The sequence below is a fragment of the Chiloscyllium plagiosum genome, unplaced genomic scaffold (genome assembly GCF_037043375.1).
Source record: "Chiloscyllium plagiosum isolate Xiang-an unplaced genomic scaffold, Cpla_swu_hap1 HiC_scaffold_9, whole genome shotgun sequence".
NCBI lineage: Eukaryota > Metazoa > Chordata > Chondrichthyes > Orectolobiformes > Hemiscylliidae > Chiloscyllium > Chiloscyllium plagiosum.
The window spans coordinates 116668821-116695257 of NW_028270147.1; the positions used below are offsets into that span (position 1 = coordinate 116668821).

The 26437-nt window shown below is 45.8% G+C and overlaps 1 pseudogene and 1 gene segment (V, D, J or C); both read right to left on the bottom strand.

Moving 5' to 3' along the window:
• LOC148149271 (centrosome-associated protein 350-like) overlaps positions 1 to 26437 on the bottom strand; it is a 1440514-nt pseudogene that overhangs the window by 250988 nt on the left and 1163089 nt on the right.
• On the bottom strand, positions 10543 to 11234 carry LOC122546149 (Ig kappa chain V-V region MOPC 21-like). The segment is given in 2 exon segments: positions 10543 to 10981; positions 11168 to 11234. Coding segments are annotated over 2 exon segments (348 nt in total).

The window sequence follows — 26437 nt, forward strand, 5'->3', positions numbered from 1 at the left end:
TACAAGAACCATGGAGTGAGATTGCTGGAGCCACGTGTGGACTGAGGAACACAACAGTCAGGACAATGAGCTGCTCTGGAATCCACCCTGAGCCCTGGATAGTTGTCACTGAGATGGCCCAGGGGCTACAGAATATGAGAGCAGAAAGTGGAACCAGTTTATCATTGACTGTCCTCCCCAGCGGTGACTCCCAGACTGAACATTCTCAATCTGACTCCAGGGACACTCGGGGCAATTCCATCTCATTTGAAGAGTAAAGAAAACCCAGGTCTAATTTATGGAATATTTATTACCCAAACCCTGTGGAATTGTTATTTTGAGTTCCAAGATTCTGCTGATCATATTGATCAATAGAGTGTCCCAAGTGGTCCTGATCTGAATTGCTTGGCTCAGGATCTTGCTGTCCCTGATGGATGGGTTGGTGTGAAGGGGGAATTGCCATCAGAATATTTTGTACCAGGGATGGATCACGTCAGTATAGGGGGTGACATGGTGGCTCAGTGGTTAGCACTGCTGCCTCATAGTTCTAGGGACCTGGGTTCGATCCCTGCCTCAGGCAAATATCTCTATGGATTTTGCACATTCTCTCCAAATACAAATCAAATGCTGCATGGAATATTTACTTTGCAAACCCTGTGGTATCGTTATTCTGGGTAGCAAGATCCTGCTGGTCAAATTGCGAACTGAACTGCTTGGCTCAGGATCTTGCTGTGCTGAAAGGATGTGTTGGTGTTCAGGGGAATTCCCATCAGATTATTGCGTTCCCCATTGCCCCCTCTATTCTCCTCTTCCTGCTCTATACCTGCGGGGGTGAGGCTTTTCACTTCATACACCTATCCCTGAGGACTCAGCTGTGGCCATTTCCAAAGCACTCACGAGACAGAGACTGAATCTTCTTCATCTTTATTCCCTTTTCCAGATTGACATTGACAGAAAACAGTCAGCAATTACAGCCGAGACAGAGGAAGCTGCACAAATTCACAGCCACAATGGAGCTTGAGGAAAACACTTGTGGAGATTTTCTCAATAACATGAGAATCCTGTCCCTTTAAACAGTGACAAAACCTTAAATTGGAACTGATGGCTGAGCAGGAAGGAGATCTGGTTTACTGAAACAGAGACTTCTGAGGTTCACATTGTTTTTGCACAGCTGACAGTCTTTAGCATCTTCGAGAGGTTTTACTTGACATCGCAAGTTAACACTGTCCCCATCAAACACATCCAAGTCAGGGAAAGCATGGGGCTAGATAAAGTGTAAGGTTTTCTCTACACTATCCCAATGACCTGCCTTAACCCCTGAAGCTCAGAAGCGTCTCCAAGCCAGTCCTGAGAAGGAAGAGAGTTGAAATTCAGTGCTGATGATGACCTTTGTCCTGCCAGCTCAGGCCTGTTCTATTTAAAGTTGTGTCTCCTCTGTGGACTGTCTCCAACACTCTACACACATTCTGATCTCCTGATGCTCTTGCTGAGGGGAGAGGGGAGGGTCACGTGGGTGAGGGCACAGGAGAAGCGAGCGTTGGACTCCCAGTCAGACCCAGAGAGGGTCAGCAGGCTGCTGACACTGTAGGTGCTGTCCGAAGCTCGCAGGTAGTTGCTGGTCTGAACCCCGTCTGAAATGACTGCACCATCCTTCTTCCACTGCACCTCTAGCTCATCGGGATAGAAGTGATTGGCAAGGCACACCAGGGTGGCAGTGCCCTTGGCATTGACCTGCTCCGGGGAGGGGGCAGCAGGGTCAGCTTGGGCTGAGAGTTCTCACGACCTGAAAGACAAGAGAAACAATTTTAATCCCTGCTTTTTGAAGGTACATCAACTCTCTGAACATTAACTGGTAAAACATTTCAACATTTGTATCCAGTACCTAGCATACCTGACAAAAGCACTGGCATTTTAAAAATTGCTTTTTGGGACGTGTACGGCACTGGCAGAGCCAGTTGCTGCCCATCCCTAACTGTCCCTGAGAAGGTGATGGTGACGCAGCAGAAAGAGAAGGGACAGTCCTGGACCATCATTTAAGGAATGAATGTGGGCACCTGAAAGGGCTATCAATGGGGGAGCATTTTAGTGACAGTGATCGGAACTCAGTGAGATTAAGAGTAGGGATGGAAATGGAGAACCATGGAGCAAGTGTAAAAGTTTTCATTTGGGAACAACCCATTTTACCAAACTGTGTGGTAATTTGGTAAAAGAGTACTGGAACCGACTTGATGGGAGATCAGTGACAGGGCAGTGGGAGGCCTTCAAGGACGAGACAGAGACAGAGATCATTCAGAATCTTTTCCCAAAAGAGTAAGAGTGGCATTCCCAAAGAGAGAGTCTCAGCAAAGATGTGAAACTATCGATATGATGTGGAGGCTCTGGTGTCCGACTGGAGTGGACGTGTTCAGGAGTCACATTACACCAGGTTACAGTCCAACAGGTTTATTTAAAATCACGAGCTTTTGAAATGCTGCTCCTTCTTCAGGTGAAGCGACTTCAGTGCTGAAGGAACAATGCTTTGAAAGCTTGTGATTTGAAATAAGCCTGTTGGACTATAACCTGGTGTCGTGTGACTTCTGACCTCAAATGAAGCCCAGTTAGAGCACAATGAGAGACCTGTGTGCAGTTCTGGTCACCACATTGCAGGAAGGATGTGATCCCCCTAGAGATGGGGACAGTGGAGGATTTTGTCAGGAGTGAGGAGTATTAGCTTTGAGGAATGATTGGTTTGGCTGGGACTGGTTTCTTTGGAACATAGGAGGCTGAGGGGAGATTTGATCGAGGTGTGTAAAATGATGAGGGGTCTGGATCGAGTGGGTAGGAAGGACTGATTTCCATCAGCACAGAGGGCAATAACCATGGGGAGAGATTGAAATGAATTGGGGGCAGGGTTAGAGGGGAGTTGAGGAGTAATTGTTTTCACCCAGAGGCTGGTGGGATCAGGACCTCACGAGCTGAAAGGGTGAGTGTGGCAGAAACCCTCATCACATTGAAAAAACACTTGGATATTCACTTGAAACACCAAAGCCTCCAGAGCTATGGAGCAAGAGCTGGTATGTGGGGTGGAGTTCGACACCTCTTTAACAAACCTCCGATCACTCATAGCTCGGGAGAACTTTATCCAAGAACACTGGAGCAGAGTTGGATCAGCACACTTCAGGAAGGAGTCACGTTGGGTGTCCATGTAGAAGGTTCTAGATTTTGTTTCAAATCTTCCAGCTCAGCACTGGGGTAAAGTCAAGGGTGAGGCTGCAAAGAGTCTCAGTGTCTTGGGATCAGACAGTGTCATTGCTCTTAATGATCCCATATTCCCTGGAAGATGGAAGCGTGCATCCAATGGGCAAGGGTCAGGTTCAGGAGATTCCAACCTCAAAGAAAGACTTGCATTTATGTTGCACCTGCCTCCACCTAAGGATGTCGCAGTGGCTCTTTCCACCAGACTGTGCTCAGCAAGATCCCAGAGAGCTGGGTGACAATGAGTCGAGGATCAGGTTTTTAGTGATGCTAATTAGGGCATCAATATTGACCAGGACACCAGGGGAAACAGTCCTGCTGTCTGTCTAATAGGGCCATAGAATGGCATCTCTGATATCTGAAAGGCTCCCAGTACATCAAAAGAGAGACTTGTATGTCAGGCTCTCCCAAAGCACTTACAGAGAGTGAGGGACTTGTCTGAACACTGGTCACTGTTTAATGCAGAAAACATAATTTGTACACAGCAATATCGCACAATCGTAAATGAGATTATGGAGCATTTTCAGGGATGAATATTGACCTGAAGTCAACCCAAAGAGAAAACTTGCATAGGACGTGAGAAAATGAAAGGCACAGGAGAAGGTAGGATTCGTGGTTAGTGATGGGCTTGATAGTTACCAGAAAATAAAAGGAAGGATCAGAATTTGTGAATGTCATATTGTAACAAGGCAATACAGACGTGCAGGGGAACTTGACAGTAGAAATAACTTAAAGTCTTTGTATGATAACGCATGAAGCATTTGGAATAAGGTAGACAGAGTGATGCCACAAATTAAGGTTCCCAAGGATTTTAAAATCATTAAAGTGACGCAGGGCTCAGGAGAGGTTAATAAAGTTCCCAGAATAATTAATAGGACATAGATTATGGAAAGGGTCAGAAAATTAATTTTAGGCATAGCGCATAAGGGGACAACTATGAAAAGGAGGGCAGTCAATGCAGGACTGAGGGTGTTGTACCTGAATGCAGGGAGTATCCAAAATGAGGTAAATGAGCTTCTAGCGCAGATTGGAATTGGCAGGTATGATGTTTTGAGTATCACAGAGACGTGTCTGTAAGGGGTTGAGGGCTGGGAATGAAATACTCAAGGATGCACATCCGATTGACAGGTCATGCTGATGGACAGGTGGGGTGGGGTTACCTTATTGGTAAGAAATGAAATAAGATCAATCACAAGAAGGGATTTAGAGTTGTAATGCATTCAATCTGTGTGGGTAGAGTTGAGGAGTCGCAAGGGAGAAAGAGCATGATGAGAACTTTGCACAGCTCCCCCCCAGCAGTCGTCAGGATATGAGGAAGAAAATAAATCAGGAGATAGAGAAGGATGTAATAAAGGCCCTGCTACAATAGTCATTAGGGACTTCAATATGTAGGTAGACTGGAAAATTAAGTTGTTTGGGGATGTCAAGCGAAGGAATTAATGGAATGTCTACGAGATGGTTTTTGGAGCAGCTTGTGGTAGAGTTCACTATGGAACAGGCAATTCTGAATTGGGTGATGTGTAATGAAGCAGACCTGATTAGGGAACTTAGGGTGAAGGAATCCCTTGGGGGCATTGACCGTAATATGACAGAATTCACCTTGTAGTTTGTGACAGAGAATCTGGAGTTAGAGGTACCAGTAATGCAATTAACTTAAGGTAACTACAAAGACATGAGGGAGGAGCTGGCCAGAGTTGATAAGAAGGGAAGCTGAGCATAAGAGAGAATGGAGCAGCAATGGCAGGAGTTTCTGGGGGTAATTTGGGAGGCAGAGCAGGAATTCAACCCAAGGAAGAAGAAAGATACTGAGTGGAGGCCAAGGCAACCATGGCTGATGAGGGAAGTCAGGGCCAGCATAAAAGCAAAAGAAAAAAACATGCAATGTGGTGGAGATTATTGGGAAGCCAGAGGATTGGGAAGCCTTTAAAAACAGCAGAGAGTAACTAAAAAAAAGTAAGGGTGGGTGTGTAAATTAAATGTAAGGGTATTTGAGCGAGTAACATAAAAGAATATTGCAGGAGGTTTTCTTTAGATATATGAAAGGCAAGAGGGAGTCAATAATAGAAATTGTACCACTGGAAAAGGCAGAAATAGTAATGGGGAACAAAGAAATGGTGGAAGAAGTGCATCGATGCTTTAAATCAGCTTTCACAGTGGTGTGACAATGCTGCTCATTTCACAAGGTTAAGTTGTCCTTGGATTTTTTTCAAGAGGGGTTGTAAAGGCAGAGATTCCAATTTGTCTGGGTTAGGGACTTTGCTCATGGCTAACAGATACTGCCTAAGGCAACAGTCAGGGATAAGGCTTTTAGGTTTTATATTAAATACTTGTCCAATAAAAGGAGAGTGGACAGTTCTTCCTGTTTGCTGTTTTTGACAAACAGTCGGTTGGAAGCTCCTAGATAAAGAAAGCTGCTGGTGAGAAAGGTTCCCCAATTCAACATTTTCCAGTGGACTCACTTGTCTGAAATTCCTCTCCTCTAAGAACCCCTGTGTTTATATTTACCTTTTTGCCAAGGCTGTTGCAGCAAATTGGAACAGCTCTTTGTCAAGTTACATTTTCTCGTCAGTTGGGTTTTCAAATAGTTAAGTTATTCGAAAGTCTGTTTTCTTTTGATTGCGTGTAAATAAATTTTCTTTTCCTTCAAGCTGAGTGGTTTGGCCAGTTGTATCAACCCTGGAATATCCAGGTTACATTTGCTTAACACAATTCGAAAAGGTAAGGTCTGGGCTGGATTCTCAAAATGTTTCGAAGGGTCTGGCCTGGTCCATAACAATGTCATAGAGTCCTACAGCATGGAGACAGGCCATTTGGACCAAACTGGTCCATGCCAACCAAAATGTCCATTTACCCTAATCCTGCACTTGGCCCATATCCTTCTGAATCCTTTCCTTTCCTGTATTGGTCCAAATGCCTTTTAAATGTTATTAATGTGCCCACCTCAACCACTTCCACTGGCAGCTCATTCCATATGCGAACAACCCTCTGTGTAAAAAGGTTGCCCCTCAGGTTCCCTTTTATTCTTTCCCTCTAACCTTAAACTGATGCGCTCTAGTCCATATTCGCAAACCCTGGGGAAAAGACTGAGTGAATTCACCCTATCCATGCTTCTCATGATCTTATGAGGTCTTCCCTCAGTCTCCTACACTCTAAAGAAAAAAGTACTCTCCCTTTTACCCAAACCATTAAATCCTGGCAACATCCTTGCAAATTTCTTCTGCACTCTTTTCAGTTTAATAACATCCTTCCTGTAACAAGGTGACCAAAACTGAACACAATATTCCAAGTGTGGCTTCACCAATGTCCTGTATAACTGCAACATAACTTCCCAACGTCAGTAGTCAATGCCCTGACTGATGAAGGGCACTGCAGAAAAAGCTCTCTTCTCTGCTCTATTTACTGTGACTCCATTTTCAGAGAACTGCTTACCTGAATTCTAAAGCCCCTCTGTTCCACTATATTCCTTAAGGCCCTATCATTCACCAAGATATTGCTGATAAGTTTGTAGATGACACAAAAATTGGTGAAAGGACAGGTAGAGTTGAGGAAGTGGGGGAGATTGCAGAAGGACTTGGTCAAGCTAGGAGAATGTGCAAAGAAGTGGCAGGTGGAATACAATGCGGGAACTTGTGAGGCTAGATACTTTGGTGGGAAGAATAGAGGCACAGACTGTTTTCTGAGTGAGGAAAAAATTCAGAAATCTGAAGCACAAAGAGAATTGGGAGTCCTTGCTCAGGTTTCTCTGAAGGTTAACGTGCAGGTTCACCATTGGCAGTTTGAAAGGCAATTACAATGTTAGCATTAACTTTAACGTCAGAGGTGTACTGCTGAGTTTGTATAAGTCTCTGATCAGAACACATTTGGAATTTTGGGCTCCTTATTAAGGAAGGATGTGCTGTCATTGGAGAGGGTCCAGAGGAAAAAGTGAGAAAGAATAAGAATGGTCCTGGGAATAAAGGGGGTGTCATATAAAGAGTGGTTGAGGATTCTGGATCTGTAGACAACTGTTTAGAAAGATGAGGGGGGAATCTTATTGAAACTACAGAATATTGAGAGGCCTGGAGAACATGGAGAAGGTGTTTCCACGAGTAGAAGAAACTAGGGCCCGAAGGCACAGCCTCAGAGTGAAGAATGATCCGTCAGAACTGAGATAAGGAGGCATTTCTTCAGCCACAGGGTGGTGAATCTGCGGAACTCATTGTCACAGAGGTCGATGGAGGCCACGATGTTGAGAGTATTTAAAACAGAGACAGATACGTTCTTGATCAGTAAGGAGATCAAAAGTTAAAAGGAGAATGCAGGATAATGGGGTTGAGGAACACATCACACAAGATCAAATGGCAGGGCAGACTCTATTCTGACTGGCCCAATTCTGCTCCTATATCTTAAGTATTTTGGGTTTATGTAGAGGTTCCTTGAAACCCTGGAAAACTGGAAGTACGGTCACTTAGTGGTTAGCCCTGCTGCCTCACAGCGCGATGGACCCAGGTTTGATTCGAGCCTCGGGCGACTGTCTGTGTGGAGTTTGCACATTCTCCCTGTGACTGCGTGGGTTTCCTCTGGGTGCTGTGGTTTCCTCTCACAGTCCAAAGCTGTGCAGGTTCGGTGAATTGGCCATGCTAAATTGCCCATTTTGTAGGTTAGGTACATTAGTCAGGTGTAAATGTAGGTTAAAAAGGTAGGGGAATGGGTCTGGGTGGGTTACTGTTCAGAGGGTCAGTGTGGACTTGTTGGACCAAATGGCCTGTTTCCATACTGTAGGAATTCTATGATTCTATGGACATTGAAAGGACTGGATTGGGAGCCCTGCTGTTGCTGTTTCTCAAAAGTACTTTGACAAAAGATAATCAGGGAGTGGTGAGAGTGTGCATCAGGTTGCATGAGGGAACTGCTTGTCCTGCTTCCTGGAATACCATGAGCACAGGAAGTGTGGTCAGTGACTGTAGTTGGAACTCCGGGTTTTGGAGCTTGAGCAGCAGCTGGTGTCAGTGCGGAGAGTCCGTGAGGCTGAGAGCTCCGTGGAGAGCACATTTCTAGATGTGGTCACTCTGCAGCTTCAGAGTATGCAGGGAGAGAGGGAAGTGGGGAGCAGCAGACAGTCCAAAAGGATCAGGCAGCTAGTACAGGAATCCCGTGAGTGCATCCCACTCTCCAACCAGGATTCAGTTTGGAATCCTGATCAGAATGATGGTTCATTTGGGGAGTGCAGCCAGAGCCAAGTCCCTGGCACCACGGGGGGCTCAGCTGTACAGGGTGGCACAAGGAAGACTGGAAGAGCGATAGTGAGAGGATATTCAAGAGTGAGGGCAATCAATAGGTGTTTCTGCAGCTGCAGATGGGAATCCAGGATGGTGTGTTGTCTCCCTGGTGCCAGGGTCAAGGCTGTCACTGAGCAGCTGCAGAGCACCCTGAGGGGAGACGGGGAACAGTCAGCAGTCATGGTTCACATCGGTCCCAGTGACAGAGGGAGAAAAGGATGTAGTCTTGCAGTCAGAATTTAGGAATTCCAGAGGGAATTAGCAGCAGGAGCTCAAAAGTAGGAATCTCCAAGATTACCCCCAGTGCCCCACGCAAGTGAGAATAGAAAGAGGAGGATAGCACAGGTGACTGTGGAACTGAAAAGACAGTCCAGGAGGAAGGGCTTTCGATTATTTTAACATTGGGATGGCTTTGGGGGGAGATGGACATGTACAGACCAGACGGCTTGCTCCTGAATAGACCTGGGACTGAGTTCCTTTGTAGTGATTTACTAGTGCTGTTGGAGAGGGTTTAAACTAACTTGGCTGGGCTGTGGGAGCCAAGAGGTAATACCAGAGAGGAATACAGAGGTGCACAGAATCCTGGGAGAGATAGATAGCACCAGAATAAGGAATAGAACTTCTGACCCAGTTTCAGAGTGAGGAAGAGAGAGTAATAAATTCTAAATCAGGGTCACTGTGTAAGGATGGGAGTGCACGGAGTGTTGGGAATAAGACTGGGAAGGTACAGCCACAGAGTGTTAAGTGGAAATCTGATGTGTGTCTCTCACATAGAAACATAAGATAATAAGAACATTAGAAATAGGAGCAGGAGTGGGCTATCTGACCCATCGAGGATGAGGGACGTTAGTTATGGAGATAGACTGAAGAAGTTGGGACTGTCTTCCTCAGAGAAGAGAAGGCAGAGAGGAGATTTGATCGAGAAATCAGGAGGGGTCTGAACAGAGTAAACCAGGAGAAAATGTTCCCACCTGAGAAAGAACTGAGAGGGAGAGGCCATGGATTGAAAATAATCGGTAAAAGAAGCAAAACTGAGACGAGGAAAAACATTTTCAGCCAGTGAGTGGTTAAGGTGTGGAATGCACTGCCTGAGAGTGTGGTGGAGGCAGCTTCAATTGAAACATTTTGAAGGGAATGAGACTGTTATTTGAAAAGGAACAATGTGCAGGGTGACAGGGAGAAGGCAGGAGAATGACACTCAGTGAATTGCTCATTCGGAGAGCCGGTCCAGACAGGATGGGCGGAACGGCCTGCGTGTGCACTGTAACAACTCTGTGATTGTGTGATTGAGCAGAGTTAAAGCTGGGGGAGGTGGGAGCTCGGTGTCTCACTGTGCTCCTGCTGCTGCTGCTGCTGCTTGTGTCAGTGAGATCAGAGACTGGGACAGGAAGCCAGAGCTCACATCAAACTCTGCCCGTGTCCGTCACACTGAGACTGGCAGGAGGCTACTCACTGATTTCACTCCATGCTGCACGAATGGGACCACAGGCTGCAAATGGACAGAGCTCCTCCACACGGTGAGTAAAACTGACTGACTTATATCTTGCTGCTTAAGCGGGGCAATAGGACTACAGAAATACAGCTGGACACCCTGTTAGACACAGTGCTCCTCAATCAACCATTTCATTCACTGCAGCTCCCCACTAACACCTGCAACAATTCAGCATTTGTGTTTTAGAAAGTTTCAGTATTGAAAGGGTTATTAACGGAGGATTGAGGTTTACTTACTCAGTCTGAGCTTGGTTCCTTTCCCAAACGTAAGCCACAGTGAGAGCTCCCAGTGCAGAGGCTGTACAAAAACCTCAGCTCTCTGCTTCCCTCTGTCACTCTCACCCTCTCCCTATCTCCCAGTCTGTTGATCACTCTCACCCTCTTTTTGTGTCTTTCTGTCTCTGCCTCTGGGTTGTGAACTTTATTTCTCGTTGTTAAATCTTGTAGCTGTTCTTCCCATGTGGCCATGGAGTGGAAGAGGGAAACTTGAGGCCTTTAGTGAGCATTGAGACACCACAGGGACTGGAGTGTGTAGCAAACAGTGACCATCCCAGCATGGGGTAATTTGTTCAGTTTCATTTAGATCTAACTGTGGGATATGTCACTTCAGGCGGTGGGACTGTGTGTCCATTATTATGCATTTTATATAACCATGGATGTGTCAGTACAGGAGGTGATTCTGTGTGCTTTGAGGTTTTTGTATGGCTCTGTATCATTGTGTCAAGGGTAGCTGTAATCCTGCATACAGTAATAGTCAGCGACATCCTCATTCTGAACATTGCTGATTGTCAGGGTGAAACTGGTCCCATATCCACTGCCGGTGAATCGATTGGAGACTCCTGTGAATCGGGTTTTTGCGTCATAGATCAGGAGAGAGGGTTTCTGACCTTCTCGCTGCTGGTACCAGCTGAGGTCATCTGTAATACCTTGACTGGCCGTACAGGTGATGGTTGCAGTGTGGCCCAGTCCCACTGACAGCACCGGGGGAGACTGGCTCATGATGATGTCCCCACTGATACCTGAGGGGTCAGAGAGAAACACAGTGAAGTCAGAACTGTCACAGAAAGAGCCTGTCAAATGAGAGATTGTTGGAGACACTGAGCATTCCTCTGGTTTCAGCATTTTCCCTTCAATCACAAGTCAGTGGAATTGGAGTGAAATGGAGAGCAGCTAAAGATTCAAGGTGGAAGGAGAGAGATTTGTACCTGCGACACAGAATGCCAGGGGCCAGATCAGCTGGATGTGTGAAATCATGGTGTGTGCTCCTGTCCCTGTGCCTGGTTCCTGATAAACTCTCCCTTCACTGGGCTCTGCTTTATAAAGCTGCAGCCTGTGAGAGTCTGACTGGGTGTTCCTCAGTATGTAAATGGCATCAGGCAGAGAGAGCCACGTCAGCCCCTCACACTTCCTCTTCTCTCTCTCTCTCTCTTTGTCTCAGAGAGTGATTGATGTGAACAGCACTGAATGAGGCCATTTGGCCCATTGTGTCTGTGCTGTTAAACAGCGATCTGATGACACTAATCCCATCCTCCAGCCCATTACCCTGGAGGTTACAGCAACACAAGGGAATATGTAAACACTGCTCCAATGTCACAAGAGTTTGTGAGTCAACCAGCCTTTCAGGCAGTGAGTTCCAGACTCCCACCACCCTCTGGGTGAAAACATTTCTCCTCACTTCTCCTCTCACTCTGCAACTCGACTGGGCCTGAATTCACTCGAGTTTAGAAGGATGAGATGGGATCTGATTGAAACATATAAAATTCTAACAGGCCCGGGCAGGGAGGAGGTTTCCCCTGGTTGGGGAGTCTGGAACCAGGGGACGCAGTCTCAGGGAGATACGGGGTAGACCATTTAGGACTGAGATGAGGAAACATTTCTTCACTCAGAGGGTGGTCAACCTGATTAATTCTCTACCACAAACGGCTGAGCAGGATAAGGAACTGAATATATTCTATAAAAAAAGAGAGATAGTTGTTTTGCATTTAAACAGCATGAAGGAAATGGGGAGAAAGCAGGAACATCGCATTGAGAGAGAGGGTCAGCCATGATCATACTGAATTACACACAAGACTCAACGGGCCGAATGGCCTGCTCCAGCTCCGAGTTTCTATGTGTCCATGTCTGTGTTACCTTCAATCTCTGTCCCTGGTTACTGAGCCCTTTACTCTTGTATAAAGTGCCTTCCTGTGCAACATATCACTGCCAACAATTATCTTATACCTCTCTATCAGGTCCCTCTCAACCTTCAATGCTCCAAGAAAAACAGCCCCAATCTTTCCAATCTTTCCTCATAGCTGACCCTCCATCCCAGGCAGCATCCTGGGAAATCTCCTCTGCCCCCTCTCAAGTACAATCACATCCTTCCCAGAATGTGGTGACCAGGACCTCTCTCTCTCTCTCTCTTTTCCCCTTTCTGTCTCACATCTGCTACTTTGATCTCTCTACATCTATCTCTCTCTCCCCCACTGTTAGTCTCTCTCATATTCTCTCTCTCTCACTCTGTCTCATAGCCACTCTCTCCAACTCACTCACGCTTCCTCACTCCGTCTCATAATCTTTCTCCATCTCTCACTGTCTCCGTCACTCGCTCCATCTCTCACTTCAATTGAAAGCCTCCAAATGTTATCTACCCCTCTCTATTTCTCCCTCTGTCTCCCCCTTCATCTCCGCATCCCACCCGACCTCTATTTCTCTCTCTCTGTCTCACTTCTCTCTCTTTCTCACAGTGTCCTGGGTGGTGACAGTTGAATTCAGGATAAATCTCTCTCTCTGCTCTGCCCCACAAATGGATGTTAACCCTTGACCCCAGAGGCATATCTTCTCCTGGAGTAAAGGCCCATTTCCACATTGACCAGGTTTTGGTATCTCTCAGGAAGATGGACAGATTCTTGATAAATGAAGGGCAGTTTTGTGCTGTTGGCCGATTCTCACTGGGGACTGGTTTGGACACAAACCTCATTCCATGAAGGCCCAGCAGAGAGAGGAGATCCTCAGGCCATCAGTGTGAGCTGGAGGGACAGGACAGGCTCTGACCCACTGACCCATCCTGTCCTTTCACAACATATTCCAACCCCTTCCCCTCTCCTTCCCCTTCCATGATCAGTCTCTGAGTCAGGGTGTTTTACTGGAATGAGGGTAGGACCATCACACAGTTACTCCAACAGAGTCCAGTAAACATGGACGTCAGTTCACGAGAGTGCCCCATGGAGAGACATGGGCCTCCTTCCCACTGAAGCTCCCAATAAAGACCAGTAAACATGGGCATCGTTCCTGCTTGAGCCTCCAATAAAGACCAGTAAATGTTGGCCTCTTTCCTAATGGACTCTCCAAAGGAGACCAGTAAACATGGACCTCCTTCTGACTGGATACTCCAAGAAGACCAGTAAATGTGGGCCTCCTATTCACTTATCCTTCTAATGGAGACAAGTGGATAGTTGAGTTTTTGAAGAAATAGATAGATTAAGATAGATCAGTACACATCGTCAACATGGACTTTAGCAAGGCCTTAGACAAGGTTCCCCGTTGTAGACTGCTTAGTAAGATTATATCACAGAGGATCCAGGGAGAGCTAACCAATTGGATATAAAAAGGGCCTGATGGTAGGAGGCAGAGGCTGGTGAGAGAGGGTTGTTCTTCAGACTGGAGGCCAGTGACCAGCCGTCTGCCACATGAATCAATCCTGGATCTTGGATCCACTGTTGTTCATCATTTATGGATGACCTTAGAGAGGTTTATAGAATCATTAGGGTCATAGATAAGGTGAATAGCCAAAGTTTTTTTTCCCCAGGGTAGGAGAGTCCAATACGAGAAGGAATAGGTTTAAGTTGAGAGGGGAAAGAATTAGAAGGGGCCTGAGAGACAACCTTTTCACACAGAGGTTGGTGTGTATGTGCAATGAGCTGCCAGAGGAAGTGGGAGAGGGGAGTACAATTACTACATTTCAAGGGCATTTTTACAGGAACATGGATAGGAAGGACTTAGAGAGGATTGGGCCAAACACAGGCAAATGGGACTAGTTCAGTTTTGGAAACTTGGTCGGCATGGATGAGTAGAGCTGAAGGGCCTGATGCCATGCTGTAAACCTCTATGACTCTATGATGATGTAAACATGGGGCACCTTCCCATAGGACCAATAAACAGTAAACATGGGCCTCCTTCCCACTGGACTGTCCAGTACCTGAGCTGCAAACCCCACATCCTGTCCATCACGTAGGTCTCTTATTTCAATCTGAACAACATTGTTTGTCTCCGCACTACCTCAGCCTCTTGATCACAGAAACCCCAATTCCTGCTCGTCCCACCTCCTGACTCTATGATTTCAATGTCCTCTCCCAGCTTCCTGAAGCCACATTCCATAAACCCCAACTTGTCTGATATGGAGTGGTCCCTTCCCTGTCTTACAACTATAGTTGTTCCAGAATCTGACCTCACAGCCAGCCAATTGTCTCCATGGCCTCCCTCCTCCCTCACTCTGTGTCTTGCTGCAGACTCACATTCCCTCCCTCCCCCTTCCACCTTCTGTCTCTGGTCTCCTGCCCATTGCTGCTTCCACCATCCCACCATTGACAGCAGAGCCTTCAAACCCCTAGAGCATGCTCTCTGACCTCCTGCCCTTCATCCCTCCCCCTCTCGTTGTTTGTGCTATTGAATATACTGTTCAGTTCCATCACTTTTGGTTCACTGTTCCCTTACCATTGATTTGCTGATTTATTCTCGTTAATCTAGTCTGGCGTGTTCTCTGAGTTGGTTCAAGAGTGATTTGCTTGAGAAAACACTTCTGTGAATTGGTTTGTCTGTTTCTCCCAGTCTTTGTGTAAAGGTGAGACTAAGTGTGCAAATGCTGTAATTTCATGGAGCAATCCAGTCAGTCCCACCCCCTCCCCTACTCGACCCCCAGAGCCTTGCAGGTTTATTTCCATCAAGAGCCCATCCAATCTGCCATTGCAATCACTGAGTGTCTTCACCTGCCTCACCCGAGTCATTACCAATTGCTGCTAAAAAAAGTTCTTCCTTCAGCTCTACTCATCCATGCTGACCAAGTTTCCAAAACTGAACTAGTCCCATTTGCCTGTGTTTGGCCCAATCCTCTCTAAGTCCTTCCTATCCATGTTCCTGTATATCTTGCCCAACAAAATGCAAGGTAATTTCAATGTGAAGATGGGATTTTGTCACCACACGGACTGTGCGGTGGTCACCCTTACTGATACTGTCATGGACAGATGCACCACCAGCAGGCAGATTGGTGAGGGTGATAGTGAGTATGTTTTTCCCTCTTGTTGGTTCCCTCACCACCTGCCCCAGGTCCAGTCTGGCAGCTGAATTAGGTGGAACTTGACCAGCTTGCTCAGTAGTGATGCTTCTGAGCAGCTCTTGATGGTGGACTTTGAAGTCCCTTACTCAGGGTATATCCTGCATCATTTCCACCTTCAGTGCTTCCTCCAAGTGTTGTTCAACATGGAGGAGGACTGACTGCTCAGTTGAGGTTGGAGGGGAGGCGGTGCTATGTGGTAATCAGCAGGAGGTTTCCTTCCCCATGTTTGACCTGCTGTCATGAGGCTTCATGGGTTCCATAGTTAATTGTGAGGACTCCCAGGGCAACTCCCTTATGACTGTACACACCACTGTGTTGCCTCCCCTGCTTGGTCTATCCTGCCAGTTAAAAACTGAATGAGGGAACAATTCTGTGCAGGTTTCACAGCTTGGTGACAGAGCTGCTGCTGGATTCTGTTTCTGATCTCCGAGCGCAGGCGTGTGTGTTTGTGAGAGAGTGACTGTCCTTTTTTCCATCACTGTGCTGTTTCTGAAAAGAAAAATCCCAGAACCAGCCTCCTGTGCTGTCAGATTCCAGGGAGTGCAGACAGTTCACAGTTTTCTCCCATCTCAGTAACAAACGTCCAGCTGCTCCGAGCTCCTTCTTTCACTTCCTCTCTTGGTGAAGTTTCAACCTTGCGATCTGACAGTCTTTGCAATTATTTTTTACACTGGGGCTTTCTGCTGTGGTCAAAATCTCTAATAATAAGTGTCCAATCAGTGACAATCACAGCAGCTAAGAGCAGTCAGGACTGAGGAGCCAGGCTCACTGTGAAACACATTGGGAAGATCAAAGCCATCCCCTTCAGATCCTGGTATAAACTCCATCCCTCTCCCTGAGCACTATCTGCTGCTCAACCAGACTCTTTACAAACTTGGCCTCTTTGAGGCTGATCTGAGCCCCATATCCTCCACATCACAAAGATCAGCCACTGAAAATCTCAGCCATGTCCATGGGACTCCTAACATGACCATACTAATGTTGTGCTTGCACACTTCACAGCCACTGCCCTCCGTAACCTTCAGCTCATCCCAAATTCTGCTGCCCATATCCAAACTCACACCAAATCCCATTCCCCCAACCCCCTGCACCCTGTGCCTACATTGGCTCCTGGTTCAGCAACATCTCAATTTTCAAATTCTCATCCTTGTTCTCAAGTCCCTCCTTGTCCTCCACTCTCCCTATCTCTGTAACCTCCTCCAAACTGCCTCACTCAGTGTGATCAACAATCTTGGATATATGGCTGTCTATTCCTTCATCCAAGTCATTTAGAAATATTGTGAAATGCTGAGGTTCCAGCCCAGTTCCCTGGGGACACCACTATCCACATTTTGCTCATTGGAGAGCACACACATTATCCCTCCTCTCTGTCTCCTACCTCCAAACTAATTCCTGACCAAAGATAAATACTTTTTTCTAACTGGCGAGAATGGGAGAAAGCAGAGGGACATAGTGGAACGATACTTGTCAGACTGGAGGCCTGTGTCTAGTGGAGAGCCTCAGGATTGATGCTGGGCCCATTACTGTTTGTTATCAATATCAATGATTTAGAAGACATTACAATAGCCGGTATTGTGGACAATGAGGAAGGTTATCAGATATTGCAGCAGGACCTTGATCAGCTGTGGAAGTGGGAAAAGAAATGATAAATTGAGTTTAATGTAGATAAGTATGAGGTCTTGCATTTTGGGAAGTTAAATCAAGGTAGGAGTTTCATGGTGAATGGTAAGGCCTTCAGGACTGTAGTGGAACAGTGGGATCTCGGAGTTCAGGTGCACAGTTCTCTGAAAGTTGAGTCACAGTTAGACAGGGCAGTGAAGCAGGCTTTTGGCACACTGGCCGTCATCAGTCAGGGCACTGGGTGTAGAAGTTGGGAAGTTATGTTTCAATTGTACATGACGTTGGTGAGGCTGCACTTGAGTATTGTGTTCAGTTTTGGTCACCTGGTTATATGAAGGATATTATTAAACTGGAAAGAGTGCAGAATAAATTTACAAGGATGTTGCCAGGTTTCAACATCTGAGTTTTTGGGTGAGGTTGGACAAGCTAGGACATTTTTCTTAAGAGTGTTGGAGACTAAAGGGGAATCTTTTAGAAGTGTATAAGATCTTGAGAGACATGGATAGGGTGAATGCACTCAGTCTTTGTCCCAGGGTTGGGGAATCAAGGACTAGAGGGCATCAGTTGAAGGTTAGAATAAACGGAACCTGAGGGGCAACATTTTTACACAGAGGATGGTACTCATATGGAATGAGCTGCCAGCGGAAGTGATTGAGGCGGGTACATTAACAACGTTTAAAAGGCATTTGGACAAATACATAGATAGTGTGTAATTTGAAGGATATGGGCCAAGTGCAGGGAAATGGGGTTAGTGTGGATGGACATTTTGGTCAGCACGGTCCAGTTTGGGCCAAAGGGCCTGTCTCTGTGCTGTCGGACTCGATGACTCTATGACTCTATAGTTCCATAGGTTTCCATGTTTATGAACAGTCTCTAAAACATAGAAACAAAGGAACTAGGAGCAGGAGCAGGCCATTCAGCCCTTCGAGTCAGCTCTGCCAGTCAATATGACTATGGCTGATCATCCAACTTAGTCCCTGTTCCCACTTTTTCTCCATAACCTTTAATCCCTTTCGTCCTAAGATCCATACCTGTCGCCTTCTTGAAAACATTTAATGTTTTGGGCTCGACTGCTTTCTGTGACAGAATATTCCACGAGCTTCCCACTCTCTGGCTAAAGAAATGTCTCCTCATCGCAGTCCAAAATGGCCTTTCCCTTTTCTTTAAATTGTAATTCCTGGTTCTGGACTGTCCTGTCATCAGGAACATAATTCCGGTCCTGTCCTGTTAGGATTTTACAGGTTTCAATGTGATTCCTCTCAAATTTCTAAACTCCAGTGAATATAGTCCTAACTGATCCAGTTTCTCCTCAGATCTAAGTGCTGTCATCCCAGGAATCAGTCTGGTAAACCTTCGCTGCCCTCCCCCCACAGCCAGAACATCCTTCCTCAGATAAGGAAACCAAAACTGCACACAACAGAATCATAAAATCACACAGTATAGAAGAGGCCCTTCAGCCCATTAACTGTGTACCAGCCAAACTACACTAAACCTACACCAGTCCCACTTTCCAACGTGAGGCCCATAGCTTGAATGTTATGATATTTAAACTGCTCACCCAAGTACTTTTTAAAGTTTGTGAGGTTTCCCACCTCAACTACCCTCCCAGGCTGTGCATTCCAGACCCCCACCACCCTGTGGGTAAAAAACACTTTCCTCAAAACATCTTGAAACCTCCTATCTTTGACATTGAATGTGAGCCAACTTGTTATTGACCCTCCCAAGAAGGAGGACAGCTGCTTTCTTTCCTGCCTGTCCATTCTCCTTATAACCTTATACACCTCTATCAGATTCCCCCCTCCACCTTCTCTGCTCTGAAGAAAACAACCCCGAGCTGATCCAATTTCTCTTCATCACTGAGAGGTTCCATCGCACACAACATCCTGGTGATTCCCCTCTGCACCCCGTCCAATGCAATCACATCCTTCCTACAGTGTGGTGACCTGAACAGCACACAGTACTCCAGCTGTGGCCTAACCAATGTTCTGCTTAACTGCAACATATCCTCATGCTTTTATAACCAATATCTGACATGACAAAGGCAAGTGTCCCCTGTGCCTTCATAACTGCTCTGTTAACCTGTCTTGCCACATTCAGGGATCAGTAGAGAAGCACCCCAAGATCACTCTGTTCCTTTGAGTTTCCTCAATTCAAACTTTCCCCATTCCTGAAGAAGGGCTTATGCCCGAAACGTCGATTCTCCTGTTCCCTGGATGCTGTCTGACCTGCTGCGCTTTTCCAGCAACACATTTCCAGCTCTGATCTCCAGCATCTGCAGACCTCACTTTCTCCTCAATTCAAAGAACAAAGAGCAACGAAAATTACAGCACAAGAACTGGCCCTTCGGCCCTACTAGCCTGCACTGGTCCATATTGTGGGCGGCACGGTGGCACAGTGGTTAGCACTGCTGCCTCACAGCACGAGAGACCCGGGTTCAATTCCCGCCTCAGGCGACTGACTGTGTGGAGTTTGCACATTCTCCCCTTGTCTGTGTGGGTTTCCTCCGGATGCTCCGGTTTCCTCCCACAGTCCAAAAATGTGCAGGTCAGGTGAATTGGCCATTCTAAATTGCCCGTAGTGTTAGGTGCAGGGGTAAATGTAGGGGAATGGGTCTGGGTGGGTTGCGCTTCGACGGGTCAGTGTGGACTTGTTGGGCCGAAGGGCCTGTTTCCACACTGTAAGTAATCTAATCTAATATCCTCCATCTAAACCTGTCATCAATTTTCCAAGGCTCTGTCTCCCTTTGCTCCCTGCCCATCCATGTATCTATCTAGACATATCTTAAATGATGCTATTGTGCCTGCCTCTACCACCTCCACTGGCAACATGTTCCAGGACCAATCACTCTCTGTGTGAAGAACTTTCCACACATATCTCCCTGAAATGTTTCCACTCTCACCTTGAACTCATGACCCCGAGTAATGAGTCCCCCACTCTGGGAAAAAGCCCCTTGCTATCCACCCTGTCTTTTCCTCTCATGATTTTGAAGACCCCAATCAGGTCCCCCCTCAACGTTCGACTTTCTAATGAAAATAATCCTAATCTACTAAACCTCTCTTCATAGCTAGTGCCCTCCATACCAGGCGATATCCTGGTGAACCTCCTCTGCACCCTCTCCAAAGCATCCGCATCTTTCTGGTAATGTGGCAACCAGAACTGTACGCAGTATTCCAAATGTGGCCGAGCCAAAGTCCGATATAATTCTAATATGACCTGCCAACTCTTGGACTGAATACCACGTCTGGTGAAGGAAGGTATGCCATATGCCTTCTTGACCACTCTATCGACCTGTGTTGCCACCTCCAGGGTATAATGGACCTGAACACACAGGTCTCTCTGGGCATCAATTTTCCCAGGGCGTTCCATTCACCGTACAGTTTACTCCAGATTTGGATCTTCCAAAATTCATCAGATCGCATTTGCCTGGTTTGAACTCCATCCGTCCGTTTCTCTGCCCAACTCTCCAATCTATCTATATTCTGCTGCATTCTCTGACAGGCCCCTTCACTATCTGCTACTCCACCAATATTAGTGTCATCTGCAAACTTGCTAATCAGACCACCTATACCTTCCTCCAGATCATTTATGTATATCAAAAACAAGTGCGGTACAAGCACAGATTCCTGTTCTCCATTTTGAGAAACTCTTTCCACTACTACTGTCTGTCTTCTGTTGCCCAGCCTGTTTTCTATCCATCTAGTGAGTATACTCTGGATCCCATGCGACTTTAATTTCTTTATCAGGCTACCATGGGGAACTTTATCAAACACATTCCTGAAATCCATGTGTATGACATCCACAGCCCTTCCCTCATCAATCAACTTCATCACTTCTTCAAAAAATTCTATAAAGTTGGTAAGACATGACATTCCCTGCACAAATTCATGCTGCCTCTAACTGATAAGTCAATTTTCTTCCAAATGTAAATAGATCTTACCCCTCAGTATCTTCTCCAGCAGCTTCCCTACCACTACATCAGGCTCACTGGTTGATAGTTACCTGGATTATCCTGGCTACACTTCTTAAACATTAGCAATTCTCCAGTCCTCTGGGACCTCATCCATGTTCAAGGTGGCTACAAAGATATTGATTAAGGCCCCAGCTATTTCCTCTCTTGCTTCCCTCAGTAAGCTGGGATCGATCCCATCCCGACCTGGGGACTTGTCCACCTTGATGCCTTTTAAAATACCCAACACTTCCTCCCTCCTTCAACCAACTTGACCCTGAGTAATCAAACATCTATCCCCAACTTCAACATCTGTCACTTCCCCCTCCTTGGTGAATACCGATGTAAAGCACTCAATAAGAATCTCATCCATTTTCTCTGACTCCACACATAACTTTCCTCCTTTGTCCTTGAGTAGGCCAACTCTTTCTCTAGTCACCCTCTTGCTCCTTATATATGAATAAAAGGAGTTGGGATTTTCCTTAACCCTGTTTGTTAATGATATTTCGTGACCCCTTTTAGCCCTTTTAATTCCTCATTTCAGATTGGTCCTACTTTCACGATATTCTTCCAAAGCTTTGTCTGTTTTCAGCCACCTAGACCTTATGTATGCATCCTTTTTCCTCTTAGCTAGACTCACAATTTCATCTGTCATCCAGCGTTTCCTAATCCTGCCATTTCAATCCCTAATTTTCACAGGGACATGTCTGTCCTGACTCTAGTCAACCTCTCGTTAAAAGCCTCCCACATATCAAATGTGGATTTCCCTTTAAACAGCTGCTCCCAATCCACATTCCCCAGCTCTTGCCAAATTTTGCTATAGTTGGCCTTCCCCCAGTTTAGCCGTCTTCCTTTTGGACCACTCTCGTCTTTGTCCATGAGCATTCTAAAACTTATGGAATTGTGGTCACTGTTACCAAAATAATCCCTTACTGAAATTTCAACCACCTGGCCGGGCTCATTCCCCAACACCAGGTCCAGTATGGCCCCTTCCTGAGTTAGACTATTTCCACATTACTCTGTAAAATCCTCCCGGATGCTCCTTACAAATTCTGCTCCATCTTAACTTCTAACATTAAGTGAATCCAAGTCAGTGTTGGGAAAATTAAAATCTTCCATCACCACCACCTTGTTACTCCTACATCTTTCCATAATCTGTTTACATATTTGTACCTCTATCCCACGTTCACTGTTAGGAGGCTTGTAGGATAGCACCAACATTGTTACCTCACCCTTCCTGTTTCTGAGCTCTGCCCATATTGCCCCACTGCTCGAGTCCTCCATAGTGCCCTCCTTCAGCACAGCTGTGATATCCTCTCTGACCAGTAATGCAACTCCTCCATCCCTTTTACCTCCCTCTCTTTATCCGCCTGATGCATCTATATCCTGGGATATTTAATTGCCAATCTTGCCCTTCCCTCAACCAAGTCTCAGTAATAGCAATAACATCATACTCCCAGATACTAATCCAAGCCCTAAATTCCTCTGCCTTACCTACTACACTTCTCACATTAAAACAAATGCACCTCAGACCATTTGTCCCTTTGCATTCATCATCTGCTCCCTACCTACTCTTAACCTTAGCCACGCTGACTTCAATATCTAGTTCCTTACAGGCTTTAGTTCCTCCCTCCTTATTGCCCACTAACCTCCTCAGTTGGTTCCCATCCCTCTGCTACACTATTTTGAACCATCCCCAAGAGCATGATCAAACATATCCCACAGGACATTGGTTCCAGTCCTGGCCAGGTGTAGACCGCTCGATTTGTAATTGTCCCACCTCTTCAGGAACCAGTCCCAATGTCCCAAAAATCTGAACCCCTCCCTCCTGCACCATCTCTCAAGCCACGCATTCAGCCTGCCTATATTTTCATTTCGACTCTGACTAGCACATGGCACTGGTAGCAATCCTGAGATTACTACCTCTGAGATCCTACATTTTAATATGGTTCCTAACTCCCTAAATTCTGCTTGTAAGACCTCATTCCATTTACTACCAATATTATTGGTGCCTGTGTGAATCATCACAGCTAGCTGTTCATCCACCCCTTCAGAATGTCCTGCAGCCGATCTGAGGCATCCCTGAGCCGTACAACTGGGAGGCAACATGCTATTCGTGAGTCTCGTTTTTGACCACAGAACCGCCTGTCTACTCCCCTTACAAAGTCCAAATCAATCACATCCACGGGCCCCCACCTTATCAAATCCATTCAGTACATCCTCAAACAATTCCAGTCGATTTCCCTTTTGACAATCCATGCTGACTCTGTCCAGTTCAGTCTCTGTTTTCAAAGTGCTAAGCTATAAAATATTTTATAATGAACTTGGGCATTTTCTCCACTGCTGATTTCCGGCTAATTGGTCTAAAATTTCTTATTTTCCCTCTCTCTCTCTCTCTCTCTCTTTTTCAATAATCATGTTAAATGAGCTCCCTCCACTCTGTAGGACCTATTCCACAGTCGACAAACAGATAACCATCAACGTTTCTAATATTTTCCAACCACTTCCTGAAGTACTCCTGAAAATAGATTATTTGGCCCTGCTGATTTAACACACTTTAATTTTCCCAGAACCACTTTCCTCCAACAACTGATTTCCTTCAGCTCCTTCCTCTGATAAAACTCCAAGTTCACCAACATGTCTGAGATTTATTTGAGAATTCATTTGTGCAGAAAAATCCAGAATATGTTTATCTGTCATCTCTTTGTTCCAACTATAACATTATAACACTTGTGTGGAACGTCCTTGAATGTCATCTGGATGTCCATATAAACAACACATTCCCTTATCTCACACATTAGTGACCTCGTTAAAACATGTAACCAGGTTAGTTAAAGATGTCTGACCCTTTTTAAATCCATGCTGACTTACTCTGGTCTGTTCATATTTGTCAGACATTCTGTCTCTAAAACCAGATTCAATTACTTCCCAACAATAAACATTCAATGGAGATGTTCATTGTGAGTGAGGTTAGTAAACAGCTAGCACTGACATGATGGGCTGAATAGCCTCCTCCTACAGTCACAGAGTCAAAGAGATGTACAGCATGGAAACAAACCCTTCAGTCCAACTTGTCCATGCTGACCAGACATCCTAACCCAATCTAGTCCCACCTGCCAACTCCTGGCCCAGATCCCTCCAAACCCTTCCTATTCATATACCCATCCAGATGCCTTTTAAATGTTGCAATTGTACCAGCCTCCACCACTTCCTCTGGCAGCCCATTCCGCACTCACACCATCCTGTGCGTGAAAAAGTTGCTCCTCAAGTCTCTTTTATATCTTTCCCCTCTTTCCCTAAACCTATGCCCTCTAGTACTGGGCTCCACCACTCCAGGGAAAAGACTTGGTCTCTTTGCACTTTCCATGACCCTCATGATTTTATAAACCTCTGTAAGGTCAATCCTCAGCCTCCGACACTCCAGGGGAAACATCCCCAGCCTATTTAACCTCTCCCTATAGCTTAAATCCTCCAACCCTGGTAACATCCTTGTAAATATTTTCTGAACCCTTTCAAGTTTCGCAACATCTTTCTGATAGGAAGGAGGCCAGAATTGAATGCAATACTCCAAAAGTGGCCTAGGTGACCTCCCAACTCCTATACTCAATACTCTGACCATTAAAGGAAAGCATACCGAATGTCTTCTTCATTATCCTATCTACCTATGACTCTACTTTCAAGGAGCTATGAACCTGCACTCCAAGGTCTCTTTGTTCAGCAACACTCCCGAAGACCTTACTAATAAGCGTATAAGTCCTGCTAAGATTTGCTTTCCCAAATGCAGCACCTTGCATTTATCTAAATTAGACTCCAGCTGCCATTCATCAGCCCAATAGCCCATCGGATCAAGATCCTGTTGTAATCTGAGGTAACCTTCTTCGCTGTCCACTACACCTCCAATTTTGGTGTCATTTGCAAACTTACTAACTCTACCGCCTATGTTCATATCCAAATCATTTATGTAAATGACAAAAAGTAGTTGACCCAACACCAATCCTTATGACACTCCACTGGCCACAGGCCTCCAGTCTGAAAAACATCCCTCCACCACCACCCTCTGTCTTCTACCTTTGAGCCAGTTCTGTATCCAAATTGCTAGTTCTCCTATATTCCATGAGATCTAACCTTGCTAACCTGCCTCCCATGGGGAACCTTGTCGAATGCCTTACTGAAGTCCATACAGATCCTGTCTAATGCTCTGCCTTCATCAATTCTTTCTGTTACTTCTTCAAAAAACTCAATCAATTTGTGAGACATGATTTCCCATGCACAAAACCATGCTGACTATCCCTAATCAGTCTTTGCCTTTCCAAATATATGGACAATCTGTCCCTCAGGATTCCTTCCAACAACTTCCTCACAACCGACGTCTGGCTCACTGATCTACAGTTCCCTGGCTTGTCCTTACCACCTTTCTTAAATAGTGGCACCAATTAGTGAACCTCCAGTCTTCTGGCACATCATCTGTGACTATTGAGGATACAAAAAACACAGTAAGAGACCCAGCAATCACTTCCCTAGCTTCCCACAGAGTCCTCGGGTACACCTAATTAGGTCCTGGGATTCATCCACTTTTATGCATTTCAAGACATCTATCACCTCCTCGTCTGTAATATGAACATTTTTCAAGATGTCACCATCTATTTCCCTACATTCTATATCTTCAATATCCTTCTCCAGTTAAACTGAAGCAAAATACTCGTTTAGTATCTGCCCCATCTCCTGCAGCTGCACACAGAGGTCGCCTTGCTGATCTTTGAGGCGCCCTATTCTCTCCTTAGTTATCCTCTTGTCCTTAATGTATTTGTAAAGCTCCTCTGGATTCTCCTTAACCCTATTTGCCAAAGCTATCTCATATCCCCTTGTTGCCCTCCTGATTTCCCTCTTAAGTATACTCTTACTGCCTTTGTACACCTCTAAGGATTCACTCGGTCTACCCTGTCTATACCTGATATATCTGTGCTGTATTGTTCTATGTTCTATGCTTCATTTTTTTTCTTAACCAAACCCTCAACTTCTCTTGTCACCCAATATTCCCTACATGTACCAGCCTTTCCTTTCACCCTAACTAAAATATACTTTCTCTGGACTCAAGTTATCTCATTTCTGAAGGCTTCCCATTTTCCAGCTGTCCCTTTACCTGCGAGCAACTGCCCCCAATCAGCTTTTCAGAGTTTTAGATTTGATTACTCAGTGTGTAAACAGGCCCTACAGCCCAACAAGTTCATCCTCACCCTCCGAAGAGCAACCCACCCAGACCCATTCCCCTATGTTTACCCCTTCACCTAACACTATGGGCAATTTAGCATGGCCAATTGACCTAACCTGCACATTTTTGGACTGTGGGAGGAAACCAGAACGCCCGGAGGAAACCCACACAGACACAGGGAGAATGTGCAAATTCCACACAGACAGTTGCCTGAGGTGGGAATTGAACCCGGGTCTCTGGCACTGTGAGGCAGCAGTGCTAACCACTGTGCCACCGTGCCTGATACTGGCAAAATTAGCCTTCCTCCAATTTAGAACTTCAACTTCTGGATCTGGTCTATCCTTTTCCATCACTATTTTAAAATGAATAGAATTATGGTCGCTGACCAA